The sequence below is a fragment of the Cryptomeria japonica genome, chromosome 3 (genome assembly GCF_030272615.1).
Source record: "Cryptomeria japonica chromosome 3, Sugi_1.0, whole genome shotgun sequence".
In the NCBI taxonomy this organism is placed as follows: Eukaryota; Viridiplantae; Streptophyta; class Pinopsida; order Cupressales; family Cupressaceae; genus Cryptomeria; species Cryptomeria japonica.
The window spans coordinates 911,192,818-911,218,405 of NC_081407.1; the positions used below are offsets into that span (position 1 = coordinate 911,192,818).

At 37.6% G+C, this 25,588-nt stretch overlaps 1 protein-coding gene across 1 annotated transcript in view; it reads left to right on the top strand.

The window, feature by feature from the left end:
- Positions 1-25,588, top strand: part of LOC131071561 (nuclear pore complex protein GP210) — a 261,149-nt gene that overhangs the window by 32,911 nt on the left and 202,650 nt on the right. Inside the window, exons 2-4 of the mRNA XM_058007476.2 lie at positions 9,926-10,191; positions 16,978-17,156; positions 17,346-17,562. Coding sequence (XP_057863459.2) covers positions 9,926-10,191; positions 16,978-17,156; positions 17,346-17,562 — 662 coding nt within the window. The remainder of the gene's footprint in view (positions 1-9,925; positions 10,192-16,977; positions 17,157-17,345; positions 17,563-25,588) is intronic.

Genomic DNA, 25,588 nt, shown 5'->3' on the forward strand with positions numbered 1-25,588 from the left:
ACATCTCCAAACAAAATAGTGTCATCAACAAATTGCTGATGAGTTACTAGGTCTACTCCCGGAGTGATCTCCATCCCTTTCCATTTTCCTTCCAATTTAGCCTTAGTGATGTTCCTGCCTAACACCTTTGCCATTATTATGAATAGGTACGGTGAGAGAGGATCGCCTTGCCTTAGTCCACTATTCGTGCTGTAGAAACCACCAGTCACCCCATTTACTAAGACAGAGAATTTGGGGGCCTCAATATATCCCATCACCCACTCAATCCAAGCTCTGTCAAAACCAAACCTAAGGAGTACCTCTAGCTGGAAACTCCTGTCCACCAAGTCATATGCCTTGAGAATATCCAATTTGATTATCATACTAGGAGTCCTTAGCTTCTAGGCTGTATGAATCGCTTCATGAGCCACTATGATGCTTTCTAATATAGATCTTCCAGGTGAAAATTCACTCTGTTCTTCTGAAATGATCTTTCCAATGACCTTCTTGAGTCTGTTTTCTATGATCTTAGTGATGATCTTATAGTAAGTATTACATTGGTCTATGGTCATTCATACTTGTGGCATCTTTTTTCTTGGGTATGAGGGTAACAATGGTGTGATTGATTGCCTCTAGGACAGTGGTCTTCTTCCTTGATTCCTCTACCGCCTTTAGCAAATCCTCCTTGATGATTTCCCAAAAGAATTGGTAGAAAAAGGCTGGGAATCCATCTGGCCTAGGGGCCTTGTCTGGTGCCATTTGGCCAACAACCTTCCTTAGTTCATCAATATCGATGGGTTTTTTAAGCAACTTGTTTTCTCCTTCTGTGATTAAGCTGGGGATCTGATTGAGAAATACCTCTCTATCTACCCTTTGCCCCTGAATCTGATTATTGATTCATTATTCTGATTCGATAGATTTTGGAAGTACCGGATTGCCTCTTGACTAATCTCTTCCGTAGAACGAGCCACTGACCCATCCTCTTTGATTAATTCAGTAATCTTGTTTTCGTTTGCTATGGCTTAATTGTGAAAAAACATTGTATTTTTGTCTTCTTCCTTGAGCTAGATCTCCTTGGATTTCTGCCTCTAATATTGCTCTTCCCATACTAAGATTTGAGCTTGTTCCGCCTTGAGGGCTTGTTCCTTCTTGAATTCCTCTTCTCTTATTCCGTTAGCAATGACAGATTCATTCAAAGCCCTCAACTCTCTTTCAATTCTTGCTCCTTCTAAGAAGATGTTCTTAAAATGTTCATTATTCCACAGTTTTAGTTTGGTTTTTATGTATGCTAGCTTTTTATGAAATATGAACATCTTAGAATGATGTTTCACCCAACATTCCTTCCACCACTGGGCTAGTTGTTCAAACAAGGATGGGTCTTTGGTCCACATCTGTTCAAACCTAAAGGGGGACTTGTTGATGTGTTTTTTAGGCACATGCGAACACAGAATAAAATACCCAAGAGTATCTTATCCTCTCTTGAACAAAATCTCTCAAATGCTGAAGATTAGCTTAAGGATCACTTGAGAAGACTCCAAGGTTCATGAATGTAGGGTCACTACGTGTGGATAAGCTCTGTTGGTTGATATGATTATGTTGGAATCACAAGGGGACTTACATTTGAATGCCTGAATGCTTGATTTGTCGGAACTTAGATCATCTGATGTTACAATACGGTGAGGCTTTTTGATCCTAAACTAGCTTGAGTTTGAAAAAATGACAAAAGGAAAGGCTTGAGAGAGTCTTTTCTAAGGCCTTGAATGATTAGATGGAATCCTACTGGGCGAGCTCTCACGATCAAATTGAACAATTTGACACAAGCTCAGTGCAATCTTCTAAGGACATTTTAAAAATGTTCAAATCATCAACATCAAACATTGATCACCATTCATGTTAATGCATAAACAATGTATGTGTAACAATTCGAAGTTAAGTTCATATCATTCCAGTTGACCACACAAGGCGCACTTACAATCAGCAAGAGGCTAGTGGTATGGACTAAACGGATTCCACATGAATGCATTCAACAAATTCCTCCATTCAGTCTAATTAACATGAAACTAAATTGAGAAGTAAAGTCCATGCGAGTTGTTGAAGCAACAAATTAAATTCATAACTTCAATGAAATCAATTGTTCTCTACAACAAGGTTTGGCAACAATCTTTGCCTTCTCCTAATCTAACTTCTATTCTAATTGCTATTCTATCCACTATTTGCTAGCTATTAACTATTCTACTCACTATTAACTATTTACCTTTACAAATGAAGAGCCCGAGCTTTTATAGGGAGCTTATTTACAATGAATGGCCAGGATTGAATCTCCATCAATGGCCAAGATTGTACAATGAAAACACTAATTAAGGTTTGTTACAACTAATTCAATTTGGCCAATCAAATAATTACAACACTTTAGGATGACCAATAGATAACAAGGGTAGGTGCCTTGGAGTTCGTGCCATCATAAGTGAGTCAGGTTCATTGAATTGAGACATGTTGATGGGGAACTTTTTTGATTGGTGGAGTAATGACTGGGATGGCATCTGAATGTTGCACTTTGTAGACTTGATTTGATTCATCATCATGAAGGGATGTTGAGAGACATCTCTTGATACTTGACATTATCTAGTTTGCTTAAAGTGATGATGATGATGAGAAGAAAACTTTGATTAACTCTTCTGGAACTATTCGCTTCTTTGATCATTCTCGATGTAGGTCTTGCTTCGAAGTATTGATGTACTTCTGATGTCACCACTCCCTCTCTCCTTTGGAATTCCTTCTCCTGTGACTCCCTTCATGTAGTTGATGTTGTAGATCATGTCTTTGTGTAAGTGAATGCTTCTTGTATGATCTCTTTATTTCTTTCTTCATCTCCTACAAAACAAACAAGCAAGTATCAAATTCACTTGATATATAGGTTTAATAAGAGCATATAAAGAGAATTCACCCTCATGAAGGAACATTTGAAGTTGTTTTTCGCTCTAAAAGAGAAGCTCTTGAAGTTTACTCCACCCTTGATGTTTATTAAGTTGCCCTTGTCTTTTGAATTTGCTCTCCTTCATTTTCCCTCAACTCAAAATGGCTCTTCCAAATCTTGCAACTTGTGAAGTTTGCCCTTGAACGTTTGAACATGATGTAAATGCTATCAAATTTCTTTCATTCTTCTACTTTCAACATGAAGAAGTTCACCCATGTGTGCACATTGATGAAGCTCGCTCCACTATCTTAACTCATGAAGTTCGCTCCAAATTGTTAACTCATGAAGCTCGCTCCAATTTCTCAACTCCTGAAGTCGCTCTGATTTTAAAACTCATGAAGTACACTCATGCTTCTCAATACACTTGAATTCGCTCTTCTACCTTTGATCATGAATTTCGCTCCATTTTCCTTACTCATGAAGTGCATTTTGTATAATGTTCGCTCCATTTCATTGATTCATGAAGTTCATTTTGTAAAGTTCTCTCCAAAAGGTGAAGTAGGAAATTCGCTCCAATTGTTGAACTCATGAAGTAAGAAATTCGCTCCAATTGTTGAACTCATGAAGTAGGAAATTCGCTACAATTGTTGAACTCATGAAGTAGGAAATTCGCTCCAATTGCTCAACTCATGAAGTAGGAAATTCGTTCCAATTGCTCAACTCATGAAGTGCATTTGAAATCCGCTCCAAGGGGTGTGCACATGAAGTCTTATTTCAATCGCCTTGCTTGCTAAGCTTGCTTGTCTCTTCCAAACATGAAGTTCGCTCCACATTCCCAACTCATGAAGTTTGCTTGGAATCATCAACTCATGGAGTTCGCTTGAAATTGAATTGATTCAAGGCAAGTGCTATTAATCATCCTTCATTCCTCTACTCTCAATTTCGCTCATGTAGGCTTGCTCATGTGCCCTAAACCCTAAACCCTAAACCCTGTGCACATGAAGTCTTATTTCAATCGCCTTGCTTGCTAAGCTTGCTTGTCTCTTCCAAACATGAAGTTCGCTCCACATTCCCAACTCATGAAGTTTGCTTGGAATCATCAACTCATGGAGTTCGCTTGAAATTGAATCGATTCAAGGCAAGTGCTATTAATCATCTTTCATTCCTCTACTCTCAATATCGCTCATGTAGGCTTGCTCATGTGTGTTCATTGATAAAATTCGTTCCAAATTGTGAAGTCATGAAGTTTGCTCCAAACTTGCAACTCATGAAGTATTAAGTTCTCTCCAATATGTATAGTCATGAAGTTTGTTCCAAACTTGCAACTCATGATGAAGTATCGCTCCAAAATGCAAAGTCATGAAGTTCACTCCAAATGTTGAATTATGATTCATTCTTTTATTCCCAACTTCACTCATGAAGGGTTGAAGATGTAATTCACTCCAATCTCCTTATTTATGAATTTCGCTCCAAAAGTCCAACTTATGAAGTTCAAGTTCGCTCGAAGAGGTGAAGTCATGAAGTTTGCTCCAAGAGGTGAAGTCATGTAGTTTGCTTGTGAATGCTTGAAAATGAAGTATGTGATCCCTAATTTCCTTCATCTCTTTATCTTCCATTTCGCTCATGAAGCTTTGAAGGTGAAATTCGCTCCAATTTTCTCATTCATGAAGTTCACTCCAAAAGTTGAACTCATGAAGTTGGAGTTCGCTCCTCAAGAGGAGCATTTGAAGTGATCCTCTAATTAGCAATTCTCATGACGTCTAGACTTTGCAAACTTACTTACTCCACACTCATGCAAGGCGATCCACCCGACTCCTAGCCATTTGAGCACCTATACCTCTCTAATGGAAAGGCTAATAGCTAAGACTCGACAACAACTAACAACTAAGCCAAGACGACTAACCTAGAAAGCAAAAAAGTGGGGGTCCCCATTTGCGATGGGGCGATGTGTGAATACTTCACAATAGGACCCTCCAGAGTACAAATCCTCCTCAAAATTTAACTAAATTGGGAAGTGGTCTGATCCGCTATAGGGTAATATTGAAGCCTCTATTGATATCGAGTCCTCTGACCAATCCGCATACAGAAAGAACCTATCCAGGTTCTTTGCAATGCAAGTGAAACCTTGCCTTTTGTTAGTCCATGTGAATTTCCCATTTTTTGATACTACTTCCCTCAATTTGTTAGTGTCCACAAATTCTTGGAAATCTTCCTGGATTCTGCTCATAGAATTGATTCCTCCTTGCTTCTTTGAGCAGTTGAGTGTTGCATTGAAGTCTCCCCCTATTATGACTTTCTCCTCCCTACTTGCATTGAGTTCTCAGGTAATTTCATTCCAGGTTTCCTTCTTAGCTATAGTGACAATGGGGCCATAGACATTTATCACCTTCCACTGCTTACTTCCTTGGTAGCTTTGATAGCTAATCATCATGCAGTTGTTGTGAGATGACTCTAGCTTGCACCTTGCTTTTGCAAGGTTCCATAGTATTCCGATACCTCCTGAAGCTCCACTGGATACCACAAATAGACCTTCCCATTGCCTCCAAAATTTCATCCTCCCAACTTGTTCTTCCTTACTCCACTTTTTTCTCTTGAATCAGTACTAAATCGGCTTTGCTAGTATCTATCTGGTGCTTGAAAAGGCGCCACTTGCTAGGGGCAGTTAAGCCCCTAGCATTCCAACTTATTATTTGAATGGCTCCTCAGGAAGAGGTGACTCCTTCCCGTTTCTAAGAATTGTTTGGCCAAGCTTAATTTGCCCTTTTGCACATCCGAGTATAGCTAGTTTGGCCTTATTAGATGGGCGCCCTCTCTGCTTGTTTGATCTAATTTTGGGGATCTTCACAAATGACTGTATGTGTTCCAGGCCCCTCTCCTCCATGATGCCAGCCTGAAAATTTTTCAAAATTATCATCCAAGTCTGAATCTGAATTTAAGTCTTCTTCCTCTTCAGTAATCTTTTTTATTTGCTCATCTAGGCCCGCCTTCTCCTCTTCCCCATCTTTGGCCTTCTGATTATTCTCAATACCTTTGCTTACTTCTAGAAGTAGCAAGGGAGTTTCGTCTGTCTGATCCTCTTGTCTGGGATCAGAGGCTTTATTTTGGTCCATGCAGCCTTCTCCTTGCTCCAAATTATCATTCTCATCTTCTCTCTTGCTCACACTATCCTCCGCCCGGATCTCACCTCTATCCTTATCCCCTGCGTGATCACTAGGTGGGAGTCCCTATCTGCCAAAGCTTGATCCTCTACTAGGCTTTGCGACTATGGCCAAATTAAATCAATTAACTCTTTCTCCATCTTTGTAAGAGTTTCTCCAAGCAAATCCCTTCTTCCGAAATTGATTTCTGCTTGGTCAAATCTGTGGAAATTGTTAACTGTAGTGGATGTGAAACATTTTTCCGTATCATGGGCTATCGATTTGCAGTTAGGGCACAGACTCGTCTTGTTCTCCCTATCAGTTGCTTGTTTCGAATCCCCAAATTCAGATGTAAGTTCAATTTCTGTTGGTATTTCTACATTGCTTTTAACAGCCACGCAAAGCCTAAAGTATATCCCCAAATTCTGGTCCTCCAGTGGACTGTCCAAAAGAAGAAATTTGCCTAATTTCCTTCCAATGCCTTTGATGATTTCATCCCCCCAATACTCCGTAGGTAGATTTTAGAGTCAGAACCATGTTGAGGTCTCCTTCATTAGGGTTGTCCAAGGATTGAAATTCGGTTTCCAATAAAAAAGGTGCATTTGTGATCCATCCACGAATAAAGGGGCCGATTTCTGTGGCTTCCGTTTGTCCTCTGCCAGGCAAAGGATACCAAGTAAAATCCATTTGCCATCGACCTTATCATGATGTTCTTCCCCCATTGTTCAAAGAACCATGCCTTAATTTCTTCCTAGCTTTTCCTACTTACTCCTCCCCATTTGATGAAAAGACCGACCTTCTCCAAAAAATCTTAATTTTGCCTAACTACATCATCTTTGATGAGAAAAGTAAGAGGAGATTTTAATGGGATCGTACCGGTTGGTACTTCCGCTCCTCGCGATGTTCCCTCACCACTGTTGCCTATGTTGTCTTGATCTTTTCCGAGGCTTTCTTTTGGCATTGCCTCCTTCCCTTGTCCCGATCTCCAGTTGCGCACGGTGTCTGCCTCTGGGATCTCTGTTTTCTTGAACCACCCATTCTTCCCTCTATGAAAACTCTTGTCTCTCCACCCCTGCGCTGAAGTTGGCCATAAATATTGAGGATACCTCTTTCGATGGGGTCCTTGATTGAGCCTTGGTCTGGACCATGGGGGCCCCGGCTTTCAGAATCTCCTGAATCGATTTCCACCCTCCCAAGCTGTCAAAAACCTATTTTGTTTGTTGGATGTCAGTTGCTCCTTCGCCTAAGGATGACCAAGCTTGTCCACCCATCTGCCATTTTCAAAGACCCATTGCGGTCTATGAGAACCTTGCTGATTTCGATGAAGACCTCAGATGTTTAGGTTGTCTGTCTTCGTCCTTGTCTCTGTGTAACTGTATGCCTTCCAGCCATTATTGATCTTTGCTCTGAGTGACTCCATGGGGAATGTCTGCTCCATCTCCTCGCTCCACTTTTGTTCCTTCCCCTTGCACCTTCCATTCTGGCCATATCGATGCTCGCCTTGCTGAGGATTGTCATGCGGCACCTGATTGTGACCTCCCGTATTCACTTCGCTCCTACCGGCACCAAATTCTGCGCTCGCCATTTTTTTTGGCTTTTTGGTAACAGTGAATTAGTTTTTGGCTCATTGTTAACTGATTTTTATTATTAATGTATTCACATAAAACATTTCTTAATATTTATGGAGAAAAGTGATGAAGGAAAGTCAGCAACCTTTCAAAGGGGTCTGCCTCTAAAGGACGTGACCATTGATGGTGGCCTTACCACCATGACAGGGGAGGATAAATACCCCCCACGGCATTTTGAAGGAACTAAGAGAAACGAATCGCAGAAAAGAGAACATATAATAATAGATTGAACTTGCAGCCATCTTTGGTATGGAATTCTTGGATATATTTCTGACAATGTTTTCCTGCATACTACTAATGGATAAATGATTACTGTTATGATTATTTAATGGAGTATACTGCATTTCCAATCTGTGGAATTACTATGATGCAATGTGATGTTTTGTATTTAAATATACGTATTATGTCTGATTAGTGTAATCAGCCATGGTCATGAAGACTAGCATACGAGGGAGAACGGTTTAGACACCCTCTCTAGCATATGAGGGAGAATGGTTTAGACACCCTCTCTAGCATCTGAGGGAGAGATTAGTGTAATTAGCCATGGTTATGTAGACTAGCATATGAGGGAGAATGGTTTAGACACCCTCTCTAGCATATGAGGGAGTGATTAGTGTAATCGGCCATGGTTATGTAGACTATTATATGAGGGAGAATGGTTTAGACACCCTCTCTAGCGTATGAGGGAGAACGGTTTAGACACCCTCTCTAGTATGAGGGAGAACGGTTATTGAAGACACCCTCACAAGTATGGTTTGATCGAGTGAGAAAGGTTGTTAAGACACCCTATCAAGTTATCCATCCTAGCTTGCTATGAATGGGATTCTTTTAGTTATGATCTATGATTCTGATCTCTACATTTACAGCTGTTTGTAATTATTATATAATTTGTAGGTTGGCTTCCTAACTTGTTTGCAGGATTTTTCCATTAAGAGATAAAGGGATTCCCTCTCTAACCCACCCTTAGTAGCTAAGAATTGTAATCTAGGGTAAACTAGGGCATTCTACAAAAAGGGACATTGCACCGACTTATGCAAAATAGTTACATTGCCTATTGACCAAGTTGATGTCCAGCTTGTGACTTACTAAAAATAGTAAAAATGGACAAATTGTTCGAAACCCCTTGAGAAAGAGTTATTATGCAATTCTTAACCACCTGATCTCAATAAAACACCTATTATTGCTGGATTAGCTGGATTGAACGGTCATTGAACCTACAATAAGTTCCCCAACCCTAACTCATTAGCCTACAAGAATTGCCTGAAGAGGCTAACAGTCAACAAGCTGTTAGGGCTTAGGAAGGGGACATTACCTGTCGTCAAATGTGAATCTAATTGATCAAACCTAAGCACTGCTCTCTGTTGGAGAATGTCGAATTGGTAAGGTCGCCGAGGCCTGAAATAAATATCAATAAGGTAGCATATGGTATGAAATGCTAATGGCAAAACTCAGACAAGAATCATGGAAGCTCACTCTATAAAGCATGAGAGAGTATGGCAGAGCATATGCGTTTGGGAAGGTTGCCAAGGTCTGAAATAAATATCATTAAGGTGACATATGGTATGAAATCCCAATAGCTTGGCAGAGTCATGGAAAAAATCAGACTAGAATCATGGAAGCTCACTCTAAAAAGCATGAGAGAGTATGGCAGAGCATAGGACTAGGATTTGAATGTTATTGTTTATGGTTGACCATTTAATTTTTATCTAGAGTACTCAAAATAAAAGCAAACAGTTGCACTATTTGGGGTATAAAATATTTACTTGTACATCTGTGCCTACCTAAATGTAATTTTGAATGAATCTTGTCATGAAGTGTCTGATTCAGTAAAAAATGAAGTTTGATATGGAGGAATTGAAATTGAATTTTAGCAATATGGTTTTTTTAAAAAGATTTAATAACATTTACAGTGTTTAAGGATAGATGTTATATTATTTAGAACCCATGGTGGGGAAATTTTAAAAATGTCAAGACACTAAAACCATTTATTACGATAATTTCAAATGAGCATGAGAGAGGAAGACCCGTTACCAGAGAGAATGGGTCTTACAGTCACAGAGTAAGATTGAGCTATCTATGTTCACCTCCGTAAAATAGACCAGCACTTTAATTTTTAGGCCTTCTTTCTGAAACTTCTAGTGCTTGTAATTTAAACATCTACTTCTGTTTTGAGTGTGTTTTTGAAGATTTTTGTGAATAGTTTTAATATAGAATATTTTTATCTGGCCTTCTTGTATCTAACATTCAACTTTTCTTTTCATGAACAGGCAATGGGATCACCGTGAAATATTATCTGTTGTATCTGAGTATAATGAGACAAGTCAGTGCTCAACAAGTGCACAATTAATATCAATTGCTCCATATAGTGGCCGAAGAGTGACAGCTGTTCTGGCCTCAGATATGTTGAGTGGCCAGGTTATTCGTTGTGAAGTATTTATTGATAAAATTGCTCGTATTCAGATCTTTCATCATTCTGTCAAACTGGATCTTGATGGGCTTGCCACTCTTCGCATTCAAGCTTTTGATAATGAAGGTCATAGAGTTCTGAGACTGTTTTATCATTCAAGCTCTTGAAAAATTTATCATGTTTTTTTATAGGACTTGGTATAGTTTATTGAGGAAATCATTGATAAGAATCGTTTTGTGTGAGTAAGAATGAAGGAAGGGTCCTAGTTAATAATTTAGTCAAAGTGGATACTAAATTTAGGTTGTTATGAATGTACAGCTTGAAATTTTTTATTCTTAAATTTTAGAGCACCTTTTTTTTTTCTTCTCATTTTTTTGTTTTAAGTTAGCGCACTTGATTAACATTTAAGATACCCTTTCAAGTAGAAGTGTTTCTTGAATATCTGATGATTATGATGAGGATATCATGCACTTAAGACATCATTTCTCATTTCCTATTGTTTTGCAGATATCTTTTTATCAAGGATTTGCTATCATTGTTAATTAGCGTTCCGCAGGGTCTTTGGAATGGGCATATGAGTTTAATTGACGACAATTTTTGCGAAATTTTGGGACAATAGTTAAAATAAGACAAAATTAAAATTTGAAAAATTAATTCAGACAGATATTGAAACTATGCAATTTATTATTTACGCAAACAATTTGATAACTGATTGGGAATACATATAATATAATATTCAAATTCATCAAGTTTATAATACAAAGTGCAATGGGCAAATGGCCAGTCAAACTCATTGTGATGCAAATGCTGTACCATACTCACTAGAATTGCTCGATTTGTCTAGCTGTGGTAACTGGATAAAACCAACCTTGTGTGTGCATCTCTATCCTTATCTATCTGCATTGGCTCCTCTAGGTCTACATTGACTGTGCTGCTGGGTTCTATCTCTACTGGATTGTCTTGCAGTCCATGAGATGCAAGACACTATGTAGTCATATACAACCACAAGTTTCTTTGCTCTCTTAGAAGTAGGCCTATTCCTCTTGACATAGTGGATGATACTGTATATAGTCTTATAGATCAGTTCCTCTTAGTAGCATTTGAACTACAAATGTGTTTTATAAACCCAACTGATTATTGCAAACAAACTCTACTATTTTCTCACCTGGAACTTTTTGTCAAATAATTGGCAGACTTTCTGAAGAGTTTTTTATTTGTACTGTAGATCGTAAACAAAAAGAAATTACATTTTCATCTGATAAGGCCATTTTGTCTATTTGAAGACTATGCAAGGTCTTGTACCATATTTGTTCTTATAACCACACAGGGTCTTATCAAAATAATATGCTAAAAGATCATTAATCCTGTATCATTCCATTTTCAGTATACAATAAACAGCAAAGACAACATTGTGTTGACAAATACAAACCTATATACTTTGCACTGTCTGATGCAATAAACTATGTGCAACAATAGATACAGTCATAGAATCTTGATATAAACAGTTGTAAGACAAAGACAAAAGAATATCCTGTTGAAAACCAGTCAGAAGTTCCTGCTCTCACTGTATGTGTCATTGTCATTCCATGGCGGGTCAATATCGGAAGTGTCTTCATTGGGTCTAATCCCGTCAACTGTGAAGTCCTCTCCATGATTCACATGAAACCTTGGTACTTTCTGGAAGTTAAGATCTTTTACCCACCAGTGTATCAGGTTGGTACTTTTTGTTATACTTCTTTTGAAATTCTAGGCAACTTTTTATGTATGGTATATTATCAACTTCATTGAAAGGCAAGTGCCGTCCATTTTTTACCTCTGCCTTGTTGATATTCATAGTTCCATTGTAGTTGTTATCTGCACAAAAGTATTGTAAAACATGAGTCTTCTCATAGGGTAAGTACTTCCCTAGTATTTTGGAAAATTTCCTCATTTCTAGCCTTCCAAATTGCCCATAAAATCTTAGAAGACATTGTAAGTCAAAACAAATTACAAGAATGACTTAAACCTTCCCTAAGACCAAAGAGAATCTTCTGCCATTTGACCCTACCCTTATCCCCCCATCTCACAAGATCAACAAAAACCATGTTCCAAATCTCTTTTGCATACATACATCAAAGAAAATGTGCCTAATCCTCTCAAGCTGCTTACAAATAGTACATAAGTTCAACATGGAAGATGAAATAGCATAGGGGAGCTTCTGCAACATGAACTACCATTCAAGGCAAGTAATTTTTGGTTCTAGACTATCAGACCACAAAAGTTTGAAAATTTTAGACCATTTTTTTAAAAATAGATCAAGATTCCAATATTTGTTTAGATGATTGGGGAGGTCTTGGTATTGAATCAAGGTTTTGTAAATTATTTTAGGTTTTAAATTTGGTATCTTAGAACCATCATTCCATACGAGCTTCTCAAAAAACACATTGTCACTTTCTGTGCAAATAGGGAATTATGAAATGATAATTGATTGTTCGATAATTACAGAAGGAGAGGAAACCTCCTTTAATAGAGATTACAAGAGGATATTTCCATAACGCAAATGATCGAGAGTAGAAACACAAAAGACAGAAAGGAAACTTCCTAAAACTAAGTAAAGATGAAAGACATAAAAGGAAGTTTCTAAATACTAACTAGATGACTAAGATGACCATTTTATCAATATTACAGTATTATTTTAAAACCTCCCTTAATGGTCATCCTACTAACTACCCTATAGAAGACTTGACATAATCTGCAGGTCATTTGGTCACAAACGCATAAAAGGCTGCCCCCTTCCCCTTAGAATGCTTTGTGACATGAGCCTACTATTGAGACCCTCCCTAGTTTTGCAGAACTTTTGAATATGACCAAGTTTACCATAATCCTTTGAACCTTCCAACACCATTCGATAGAATGCTCACCATTTTGTAGAAACCACTTGGGAAACCAAAAGCATGAAGTGTCCTCATTAGAAATGACCATTCTACATGTTGATGTGTTTTTTATGCACCTCAAACACAGATAAAATACTAGGGTATCTTATCCTCTCTTGAACAAAGTCTCTCAAATGCTATGCTTCGTGATCAAATGAGACAACTCCAAGGTTTCCACTGTTAGGTCTTGACTTGTGGAGAAGCTCAATGGTTGATGTGATAATGCTGGAATCACAAGGGGACTTATGTTGAACATTTGGACGTTTGAATAATGTTGGAACTTGATCATTTGATATTGCAATCTTGTGATGCTTTCTCTCCTAAACTAACTTGGATTAAAGAAAAAGGACAAAAGGGGAAGGGTTTAGAGAGTCTAATATAATCCTAGGAATGTAGGATGTAGTGAATGACTTAGTGAGACTTTACTAGACTTTGCTTTGACATCAATGAACAACTCCACAAAGCTAGTTCAATCTTCTAAGGTAAATATATGATGTTCAAATTACCACCAACGACATAGACACCATCAAGGCAATGCATATCAATGTGTGAATAGCAATTGAAGTTAAGCTTGAATAATGATTCTAGTTGACCACGCAAGGCAAGTTTACAATCAGCAAACTGCTAGTGGTATGGATTCACCAACGACATAGACACCATCAAGGCAATGCATATCAATGTGTGAATAGCAATTGAAGTTAAGCTTGAATAATGATTCTAGTTGACCACGCAAGGCAAGTTTACAATCAGCAAACTGCTAGTGGTATGGATTCATCACGGAGTCTCTCAACGTGATGTTGTCATGGAGTCTCTCAACAATGCCCTCCACCATGGCTACTCCCAGAGGGTGGAAGCACAAGGGGTTTCACCTCAATTTTCTCTGTCACAGAGAAAATTGCATTAACAAGGGCTTTCACCTCATACTTCTCTGTCTAAGAGAGGTATACACTAATAAATCTTCATGATGATGTGGCTCCCTCTGAAGCTCTAAGTTCTTGTATCAACCTCCTGACCTCCTTGTCCAAGGTTGCCTATGTTGGTTTGTCAGACTCCCTCCGAATGTTATTTCCTCTTTGAATTCATTAAGCAATCTCTCATCATCCTTTTGCTCCTCGAACTGTTCTGGCAGCATTTTAGAGAGAGATAAATAGTTCAAAGAATCAAACTACCTTGAAGAGAAATATACAGATCAATGCTAAAAGCATTCATGATTCACTATTCCCAATGTTATTGCATGAATTATTATTGACTACATGATTATTTAATTTCATGAGAAAATTAGTTATCTCTTCGCCACCTTCAGTGTTGCCATCCAATGCAACCAACCTCATATCTTCAGATCAAACCCAATTTCACAAAGAATAGGGATGGACGTAGCTAATATTAGTCCGTCTCTACAACACTCCCGTCACTGCCCCTTTCAAATCAGGAAGTGCTGCAAGGGCCTATTGTGATGCTCTTTTCACATCATCTTCATCTGCATAAATTTCCTTAATGTACAGGGATGGAGCGCACCAGTGGCCTGGGATTACAAACGATTTGCTATGCCTCAACACCCAATGTTGTAAGTGGTGGCTTCATTTCAATTCAGTCTCCGTACTCTGAAGGAACTCTTCAACCAAGCCAATGTCCTGGACTTCGATGTACTTTATGCATACAAACCTCTGAATAAATATTTGAATCTGTGTTTCTTCACAACAGGGAGCTGCCTCAAGGAATACGATCTGTCTTTCAATAGATGGTGCGCCAAGATTCATGAATCTGGAAATGACATCAAAATATCGTGCACCAATTTAAACAGAGCTGCAGAGATAAACCCCATACATCGAATATTTGTAGACCACAAATATTTATTTCAGGCCTCCATATATCGATAGAATTATTATTCCCTATTATAGTTGATGCGCTTCAACAAATAAGTCCCACTCTCGTTAATATAATCTTTGGCTTTGCTTGTAGCAATCTATTTCACCACAAAATTCATTGATTTGGAGTTAAGCTCATCAATGACGAACTTATCAATAATCCTCTTATTTTGCAGAAGAAACGCCACAAAGCCCAAAATGGCCACGGTGTAACCTCTGCTCACTTTCCCAAGAACAACGCCCTGGACCTTCCTATTCCTCAGCCGATACTTATACAACTCGATCCAAGCCCTATGCTGCCTGAATTTGTAGGGATATAATTTGCTGCTCGACAGGCACGGAATCCACAAACCCCACCACGTCATGCAATCGCATTGTTGCATGACTTTTTGCAACCAGATTCCCTGCCACGATAGCCACAAATAATCTGTCCAGAATTTTGAAGTCCGGGAATTGACTCCCCATTTTGAAGTCGGCAAGGACTGCCTTGCTTAGGCCGGCTGCTGACCTGGAATTGCCACCTGCTACATTGAGAAACCCTATTCTGTTGATGAACCTGGCATTGTGGTTAGCGAGGAGGAAACTTTTTGTCAAGCGGATGACTGGGGATAGCAGGGCGTTTCTGCATTGCAGGGAGACGCTTGAATTTGATTTTGAAACAATCTCCCGAAATGGCTGCTCATTTTGTTCTCGCTAGGGATTAAGCCAGAAACCATCAAGCAAAAACATCTTCAATATATGGGATGAATTATATCAATAGGGCACGTTGACAATATCAATTGCTGGATATAATGTTATCCTTTTCCCTCAAACAACAGACTGGCAATTTATCTATCTTTTTTTCGGGATCAACCATAAACCTCTGTAAATTTGTCTTCGAATGAAGACTTCACAAATTTAGACAATTCTGATCATATTTTCCTGAACCTGGCTCTGATACCATGTTAGTTTAGGATCAGAAAATGTAAGTAATCAGGAAGTGCAACATATAAGACAATGAACACGAAGTTTACCTTGGGAAAACCCTCCAACTCGAGGGAGAAAATGAAACCAGCAAAATTTATCTCTTATATATAGTATGAATAAGAGCAGAAATCTGCTTTACAAATCAGACCCAACACAAGGTCGGATATAATGATGAGAGAAGGCACCTCACTAGGCACGAAATTTACAACTGAAATAAAATAGGTATTGATCTGAAGCAATATGACAATATGCTGAAGATACCAAACTCCTCCCTCAAGTGCTAGTTCTTCTTTAACTTCTTCACTTGTCAAATGAATGAAGATCGCATATATATATGCAAATCCTGGTGCCTTTTCAGGAATAGTCAGCCTCAAGAGAGACGACTTTACAAACATGAAATGGGATGATCTCTCATCAAGTCGGCTATCAATTGTTATTTAAATGGAGGTGTCTCACGCTTGAGTTGGCCTCAGACACAAAGGATCTCCCGCTGCTACAATAATCATCAACAACTGTCTTATAAAAATTGTAGAATTGATCTCTAATTTCTTCAGGATTTGGCAGTAGTTTGTTATCAGTCCAAACATGGTCTACTTTTTCTCTAACATTCTTATTTTTGATATATATAAAGAAGAATTCAGAACCCTAGTCCCTGTTCTTAAGACAATTCATCTTGTCTCTTAACCTTGTTTATTTTTAGCTTGCATAATTCACAATTTATTTTTTACTGTGATTAGTTCTTCATTCAATCCTAAGTTCCTGGGGTTACTTTGAAGCTTGTTTTTCAATTTAAACAAATCTTCTTGAAGGCCATTTTCTTTTTTCCTATTATCTAAGGCTATTTTTTTTGAAATATAACAGCCCAACTTTTAACATTGTTATTCCATCTTCCAGTGGCTGTTTTATCTTTTAACATTAATCTTCAGGATATGCATCTTTTCTTTTTCTTCCAAATATGGAGTTTCTTTTGTTTTCCCCCCTATATATCTATTGAATTTGTAATATTTTTAGTTAATTTATTTAACACATTATGGAAGTCATCATTTGCAATCGTATTTTTTTTTTTGATTGGTATCATTTGCAATCATATTGCATTAGTGATGAATGTTAATTTATGCTCTGACAAAATATTTGTTGTATTATTATAACATGCTCCTTGTGATATGCAGATAATGTTTTTTCTTCCTTGGTGGGATTAAGGTTCTGCTGGCAGCTTACACCAGTAATAGATTCAGCAAAAGATACACTACCACATCGGTTGGTTCATGTGCCATTAAGGAATGCTCCATTGAGTGACTGTGGAGGTTTTTGTGGAGACATCGACACCCAGATTGAGCTCGAGGAAACTGTAAGTAGAAATTTAGGAACATCCTAGTGTTTATAATACATTATAAAGATATTCTGTGGCTAGAAATGGGCTATCACTAAGCAACTAATGCATTCTTAGTGATGCCAATGGAGATGCTATTATAAGGTTTTTGTGCATGCTTCTACTCATGCAATCTCCTGGTTTTTGTCGGGTTTCTTTTCTTTGCAGGGTCAGGGTTCAGATCTCTATGTTGTAAGAGGTATTGATATAGGACGTGAAAATGTAACTGTACGTTTAGCAGAGCCAGAACTTGAACACTTATCAGATACAATTTTTCTAACAGTAGCAGAAGCCATGTATCTTGAACCACCATCTCCTGTGTATGTTGTAATTGGAACTCGTCTGCATTACACACTGAAAGTTCTTCGTCGGAACAAACCAGAAGGTCAGAGAAAAACATTGGCTCTATTAAATTGAATTTTGGATATCACAAAGTTTAAAAGGCATGACAGCATATTAAGTTAGCCAACGTGTGTTGGATTTTCTTATTTACATTGTTTATGCTAGATGCCCTAACTCTATAAAGATTGTTCTACATTTAATGGCACCTTTCAGATTAAATAATAAACAAAGCTTATACCAGAGTTGTAACATTTTGGAACTGGGAAATTATTGCAAAGAAGAGATGCAATGTGTTAAGCTATCCTAGTAAAATTAGTTATGACTGGGAAAGCATTGCAAACAAGAGATGCAATGTGTTAATCTATTTTAGTAAAAATAGTTGTGGGGTGTTGTATACATATGGAAATTTTCCGTAAAGGTGTGTTGCTCTCTAGTCTGATGTAAGTTGTTTGGCCTCTGAAGAGTCACTATGGGATTCTCATTTCCCATATTATTGGATGTTGTGTCTGTAGGTTTTAATCAGTGTTATTGCATAGCTAACAAATGATACTTTCCAACACATTAGACAAGGCATAAATCAGAGCTTTGATGCGAGAGAGATTCAAAATCTGACTGGGTAGGCATGGAAAATTGTGAAAGACTACTTAAAACACTTTATTGCTAGGTTAAGTAGTAGGGGCAGACCAAAAGTCCTCCCTTGCCAGGTTGAGTATGAAAGATCCCTGATGGATCTCTTTTACCAATCTGCTGTAATTTTTATTTATTTAAATTGATTTTTCCTGCTTATTAATATTTTCTTTCAGAAATAGACAGAAGTTGCAGAAGGGTTGAATTCTTTTTGTATTTTGATGATTTTTTCAACAAGTAAATAATGAAGTACAAGTACATGAACAAAGTACTGAAAATGAAGTTCATATACAGCCAAAACAAATTCGATTCAAGGCAGATTTCTGAATATAAAATCAAATATTTGACCAGATGAAGATTTCCAATAATTTCAGGAAGATTACAATCAGGAATAATTCCAACCTGGATGCTGAAAGAGTAACATAACTAGGAATGAAGTTGTGGCAAGATTCCAGCCCTCCAAGTGCTGCACGTGGGAAGGAAAGTGGCTGCCAGGTACAGCCGTACGGCTGCCAAGTACACCCAACTGGTTAGAAACCCCAAACCCCACGCTGAACTCTGTCAGAATTGCTGAACCTCCAGAAAGAATGCCGTACAATCTCCAAGATGCTAATAGCTGCAAACAAATCCAAACCACTGTATTGGGGGCTACGTCCCAAACAGGCAAGGCATTGGGGTTGGCGTCCCAGATGCTGAAAAGCTCTTCCAGAGCCAAATCTCAAATCCAAGATGTAAAATGTGTAAAAGATAATCATAGAATGAAGCTCCTATCCCCTTATAACCCCTCTCAATTGCAAATCGAACCCTAATTGTCTCCAAGTGGCGTGGTCTAGTGGAAATGTTATAATTTCTTATTTTAAAGTGGTCATGTTACTAGAAAATGACCTTTTTCCCCATAGACAGAAATCCGCTCACTGAATTGCCCTGAGACCATAGAGAAAGATTTAAAGAATTTCAAGATCTTTCCAACGAGCTATCACACAATAGGATGCGCATCCAGATGAGACCAAAAATCCCCTCATTACTCCAAAATGGCTGACAACTTAGCCTTATTTAATTATTAAATGCTAACTTAGGAAATATTAAAAATATAACCCAAATAGCCACAAAATGCCCAACTGACATTACAAACCCTAAAATCATCTTGTCACCTGTCTGTGACTGAAGTCGGAAATCAAGGATTCACTGGTAGTCTCATCCCTAAAATCTAGGGATGTTCCTAAAATTTAGGAAACAAGCCCAATCTCTTTGAAACTGAAACCATCTAAAAGGTCATGAATAACCTCACGACTGGCAACTGTCACGACCTCCTAAAATTTAGGGATACCCCCTAAAATCTAGGAACTGCTCCAAACTGGCTCCAAACTGCCTGTAAAGCCAAAATCCAATCACTATATGCACTGAATGAGTCCCAATCAACCTCTGCTAGCCTACGAGACTCCAATGATAGGCCAACTCCTCCGTCTCCGATGTCCACTCTAGAAAGGGGACATGACAGAGTATAGGAGAAGACCTAAAGCACACTTTTGCAAGTTTGAGTGGTAGAGGGGACAACAATGCACTCCTCAAGGCTCTTTTTGCAAGTTAAGGCGGGACAACAATGCACTTCTGAAGGGTCTTTTAACATGTTAAGTAGCAGAGGTGAAAAAATGTGCTCCTTAAGGTGTATTTTATAAGGTTAAATGAAAAAGTTGGTGAAAATGCAGTCTTTAGGAGTATTTTGCCATGTTAAGTTACAGGGTGATGAAAATGTGCTGCTTAGGCGTATTTTGCTGAAGTGGTGGAGGTGACATAAATGTGCTGATGAGGTGGTTTCCATCAAGTTTTCAAGATGCCATTAGTGTAGGCAACTTTTTGGTAGTCTCATAGAGGATCTGCCATTGTTTAGAACAGAACTGTTATTTTTAGCAGTTGCTTTTTTTGAAGGTTCTATATTTGGACAGATTGGCTGAGGGTCTATTTTTAGGATGTTTTACTTGGTTTAATTTCAGCTTTGTTTAGGTTAGGTTTATGCTTTAGCATTCTTTCATTCTTGCTTTTCTAACAGCCTTAGGCATTTTGTTTTAAAGCCACTGATTTTTATGATAAATTAATTATAATCTTGTAATGTTCCCTCCCACACCTAGTTTGTGATGCATTCCATTAGCCTTTTCCCAGGTTCTTGTAGGCTATTTGGAGTTGGTTAGGGGACTCAGAGTTCTGTGGAGAGCTCATGCTTGCAGTTTCAGTGTGTTTTGACAGCATTTCCTTTTTTGGCATATTCTTTTTTTAGCGAGTACTATTTTGGGCACTTGACTTCGGCTTTAGTTCCCCCTCTGCTTCTTTGTGAAGTGCTCTCAATTTTTGTGATGTTCTCCATTAGCCTTTTCCCGGGTTCTTGTAGGCTATTTGGAGTTGGTTAGGGGACTCAGAGTTTTGTGGAGAGCTCATGCTTGCAGTTTCAGTGTGTTTTGACAGCATTTCTTTTTTTGGCATATTCTATTTTTAGCGAGTACTATTTTGGGCACTTGACTTCGGCTTTAGTTCCCTCTCTGCTTCTTTGTGAAGTGTTCTCAATTTTTGTGATGTGGCGAGGTTTTTAAGGTGATGGAAAATGATGTTTTATATTTCTCACTTAAATGTTCCAAAAAGTGACTTCAATTTTATAACTTTAAGTGATTATCACTTTATAATGCATGTCTCAAAAAAGGGACACCTAGTTTGGGGAGACATAAGTTGTGTTTTAAAAGTGATTTGGGGGCCTTTTTCGAGGCAATATTATATTTGAATATTCGAATTTTCCCTAATTTCTCTCTCCAAGTCTATAATCGAATTTTGGCTCTCATTCGTTCATTCTACTTGTGCTCACATAATGAGATGCTGTTGGAATGAACTTGGAGAGTTCTTGTGGAGATTGTAAGGATGGAAAGCCTCTGCAGTTGATTTGGTTTGAGTGGTGCAAGATCCACCTTAGCTGGTTGTTTACTTTCAGTTTGAGTTTACAGAGTTTGCTCGAGGTTTGGTGTTAAGGGTTTGATGAAAATGAAGATTTACTAAGTGTTTTGATTTGGGTTTCTTGTTTTTTGGTGTGATTTATGGTTCTTCTGAGTGCTGTTCAAATTTCGAGAGTTTTGGAGACTTTCCCAGAGCTGGCTGTACCATTTCAGCTATACAGAGAATCATCTTTTTGCACATATTTCAAGAAAGAGCCATTTCCTGCTTATGGGTATTGGTTCAATGGATCTCTAGGAGCTGGGCACTCCTTTTCCATATGTCATTTGCAATATTTGGTGCTCATTTGACTTTATGGAGGAAATCACCCCTTTAGAGGGTAGCGCCTAACCCTGGTTTGGCACGCGTGGAGCCTTTTTGTGTTAATCTGCTTTTTGAGGACTTAATACCTTCCTTACTGAAGCGTCTAGTTTGGGAGAAGAAGTTACAGAAGTTGAGGTGTTTGGGGGTGTTTGGAGTGAGTAAGGAGGTGATTTTTAGCTAGCCATATAAGAAAGAAGTGCAGCGATCAGCTGCAACAGTATAAGTGGAGGAGATTTTGAGCATTGATCCATAAAAAGGGAGTTTTAAGTGCTTCTTTATGTTTCTGAGCAGTTTTAGAGATCTGTTTCCAAGTGTGGAGGTGATTTTGACATCATGGTAGCCTACTGGAGTTTTGTTTCAGTTACTAGAAGACCATTCCAAGTTACTGATATCGACTGTCCCAAAATCTGCCTTTCCATAAATAGGGAGTTTTAATTGCTGCTTTATATTTCTGAGCAGTTTTAGAGATCTGTTTACAAGTGTGGAGGTGATTTTGACATCATGACAGCCTACTGGAGTTTTGTTTCAGTTACTAGAAGACTATTCCAAGTTACTGATATTGACTGTCCCAAAATCTGCCTTTGTATCAGATCTGTGATGATTGTTTGGGCTACAATTAAGAGGTATTTAACTGATTTAATGACTGAATAATTAGTTTTGGTGTTGGTATTGCATTTTCAGTTTTACATGTACTTTGCTATGAATATATGAAATAAATCAGATTAGTTATTTTGCAAGCATTTGCATGTGTCAAGGTGCATATTAGTTATTACAAATCCTATATCCCCAAAATTCGATTTTGTATTTAAGTGCTTGGAGCATATGATTTCGTAATGATAGTTGACCCTACATTTATGCTACTGATTCTTTTGTTTGCAATTACTGTGTAATTCATTAATTGAATTGAAAGTGGATTATAGTGGCAATATTTTTACTGATGTTATTTGTTTACTTTTTTTTTGTATTGTATAAGATTTGAACTCGGAACCATCTAGGTGCCTACAACATGGACTTTGCCATTAAACCAAGTGTTATTTGTTTTCTTAGGCTGTAGCTTTGTATGCAATGCAGCTTTTCAGTTGTTGAAGTTTTGTTTTGTTGCTTGTCAAGTTATTGTTCTTTTTTCAAATCTTGAGAACATTTGCTAAATGGTTTCTGCCTTTAGCTGGTGATAGTGTTGGATTATTGTCATTGATGTCAAAGGGCAATAAGTGGCATATTGGAGCATAAGTATAGACTTAGAGTTTGAATGAGCAGACTTGTAGAAGAGCAGAAAATATATTATAGCAGCAAAAGAAGATACAATAATGTTAATACAAATATGTTTCACATGCTGGCAAACCTATAAGTGAATTCAAGTATAATATGCAAAGTGGCCGACTTGTTTATTGGTGAAAACAAATAAGATAATTTCCGTTTAGGGCCAACCCTCCTCTCGAAGTTGGCACCCATTTTTGGGAAGTGCTTTTCAAATTAAATAAAAAATATCTCAGCTGGCCGACCCCCTAGATGCAAGTGCCACCTTGGGCAAAGTAGTTAAAATTAATTTAAAATATATTCTACTTGCTATGCCTGTCTCCTTGGAAGGTCATAACCGTTAGGTGACGAGACATTGTGTGGAATATATATATGTAATGTCCACTTTTATTTCCGAGGCCAAAGTTAAAAATTAAAAGAAGAGGGAAATATATAAAGAAATTAAAAACGATAGAGAAATTTGAAAAGAAATACAAAGGAGAATTTCAAAAATTTCTCTAGTGGCCTATAAAGAGCATTGAGAGGCTCATCTCAGATATGCTTGGTTTTGTTATTTTATCTTGGAGAGCTTGAGAGATTTTGGCTTTGGGATTTCTCAGTGGATTGGATGAAAATCTAGTTCATCATTAGAGTGGATTCAGCTAAGAATTCACTGTTGCACTACATTGTTCAGTTTACGAAGATTTCAAAATTTATGAAGTCTTTAAAAGACAATTTTAGAGACAGTTGAGAAGCTTTAGGAAAAGGTTTGAATATTCATACTATTTGGCATTTCTAACACCATATCTTGGAGGTTCATTTGTTATTTAATATTTTATGGTGGTTATTTCTATTTTGTTTAGAGCTCAATTTGAGATAGCTTTATTTGATTTTATTGTAAATAATTTATGGAGATATATGATGGGCGCCTTTGTTTATGCGTCAAATAATATATTTGACAATTAATATGTTGGGTCAAAGTAGAAAGATGCTATGAAGGGCCGTTTGAATAAATATATGATTCTTTATTTGGACGCCAAGACATTGAAGGTTGAATTTCAGATTAAATCAATTTTTAAGTAAAATTCATTGGGTCAACTTTGCTCATATGCAAATGTTACTTAGCACAAGTTAGAGGAGTTGATGCATGAACGAAAAAGATTGAATCTGTCCGCTTTAACATACTCAAGTCTGTTGATACATGATAGCCTCGGTAAGATAAATGATTGAATGAGAGATAAATGAAGTCTCTCATTCAATCATCTATCTCACCGATAGACTAGATAAGACTTCAGTTATCATTCCTTGTCTGATGATTATTATAATTACTCTTCGATATGTTATGTTCAGATCTTTCTTATATCAATAAATATATGCATGATAACTCAAGCCTATGTAGATACTCATATACGATCTTGCTGTGATCGTATTCTTCGATCTATATATATATATAACCTCACTTATAAATCCCGATTAACATCGGGTTCTTAACCAATGCCTAAACTAATGATTAACATCGGTTGTAAATCATAATGCTTAGAATACCGATTGGTATCGGTTTTGTTTGTTGATTACATACACACCGGGTGGTATCGGTTAAACGCGATTATGGTTTGAAGAGGCGCGATCAAGTAATATCTTGATCGGTCATGTCTAATAGACATGACCGGTCAAGGTATTGCTTGATCTTCTTGATTGGCATATATATATATATATATATATATCGATCGGTGATTGTGAGAAGAACATCGAAATTCATAAATGCTCTTTCTCCATCTGCAGCATACCAGATAATAATCAGATTTATTATATTAAGAAATAACATATACTTGAAAGGAAAAATAACCTTGAATATAACTTGCATCTTGAATTGAAAATTACATTTAACATGGTATCAAAGCTATAGTTAAATCGAACCTGAGGCTATTCAATTTTGTTGAAAATTCAAGACAAGCATATATTCAACATCACATTTCTCCAAATGGCTAGCACCATCAGATTCGAAGATAGACTCGCAGGAGGCGATGACTTCTCAGCATGGAAGTTCAGAATTAAGATGATTCTAAGAGAAAATAAAGTCGAATCATTTGTAAAAACTGAAACTACAGAACCTGAGGTTGAACCTGACAAAGCAACTTGGATAGAGGAAAATGAAAAGGCCATCAAAATCATAGTTGATGGGGTGAGGAATAATATTATGCCCATCATACGGAAACATGAAACGACCTACAACATGTTCAAAGCACTTGAAGATGCATTTGAGATATCCAATGTAAGTTGAACCTTGGCTTTAAAGAGAGAAATAAATCATATAGCTATGATCAAATGGGAGTCAGTCAATGCCTACTTCATGCAGATATCAGCCCTAAGGGATGAGCTAGCAACCCTAGGATATTGTAAATGTTATTCAATTCTCAATTCAAGATTCAAGTTATATTCAAGGTTATCTTTTCTTTTAACTATGTACTATATATATAATGTGATCAATCTGATTATCTTCTTTTATATTGCAGGTGAGAGGAATATTTATTGATTTCGATATCCTTATCACAAATGCTGATTGATATGTATATGCAAGCAGGGAGGATCAAGCAATGCCTTGACCGGTCATGTCTTTTAGACATGATCGATCAAGACATTACTTGATCGCACCCTTGAGTCTACACACATGTGACTTTGCATCATGAATATCAAACCCTTCAGGTTGCTCTAGGTATACCTCTTTTGAGATCCCACCATTAAGGAATGCTGTCTTAACATCCATTTGTTGAACTTTCCATTCCTTTGATGCTGCAATGGCTAAGACTGCTCTTACTGAAGTGTATCTGGCTACAAGTACAAATGTTTCTTCATAATCAATTCCTTGCTTTTGAGAAAACCCTCTGGCTACAAATGTAGCCTTATGTTTCTCA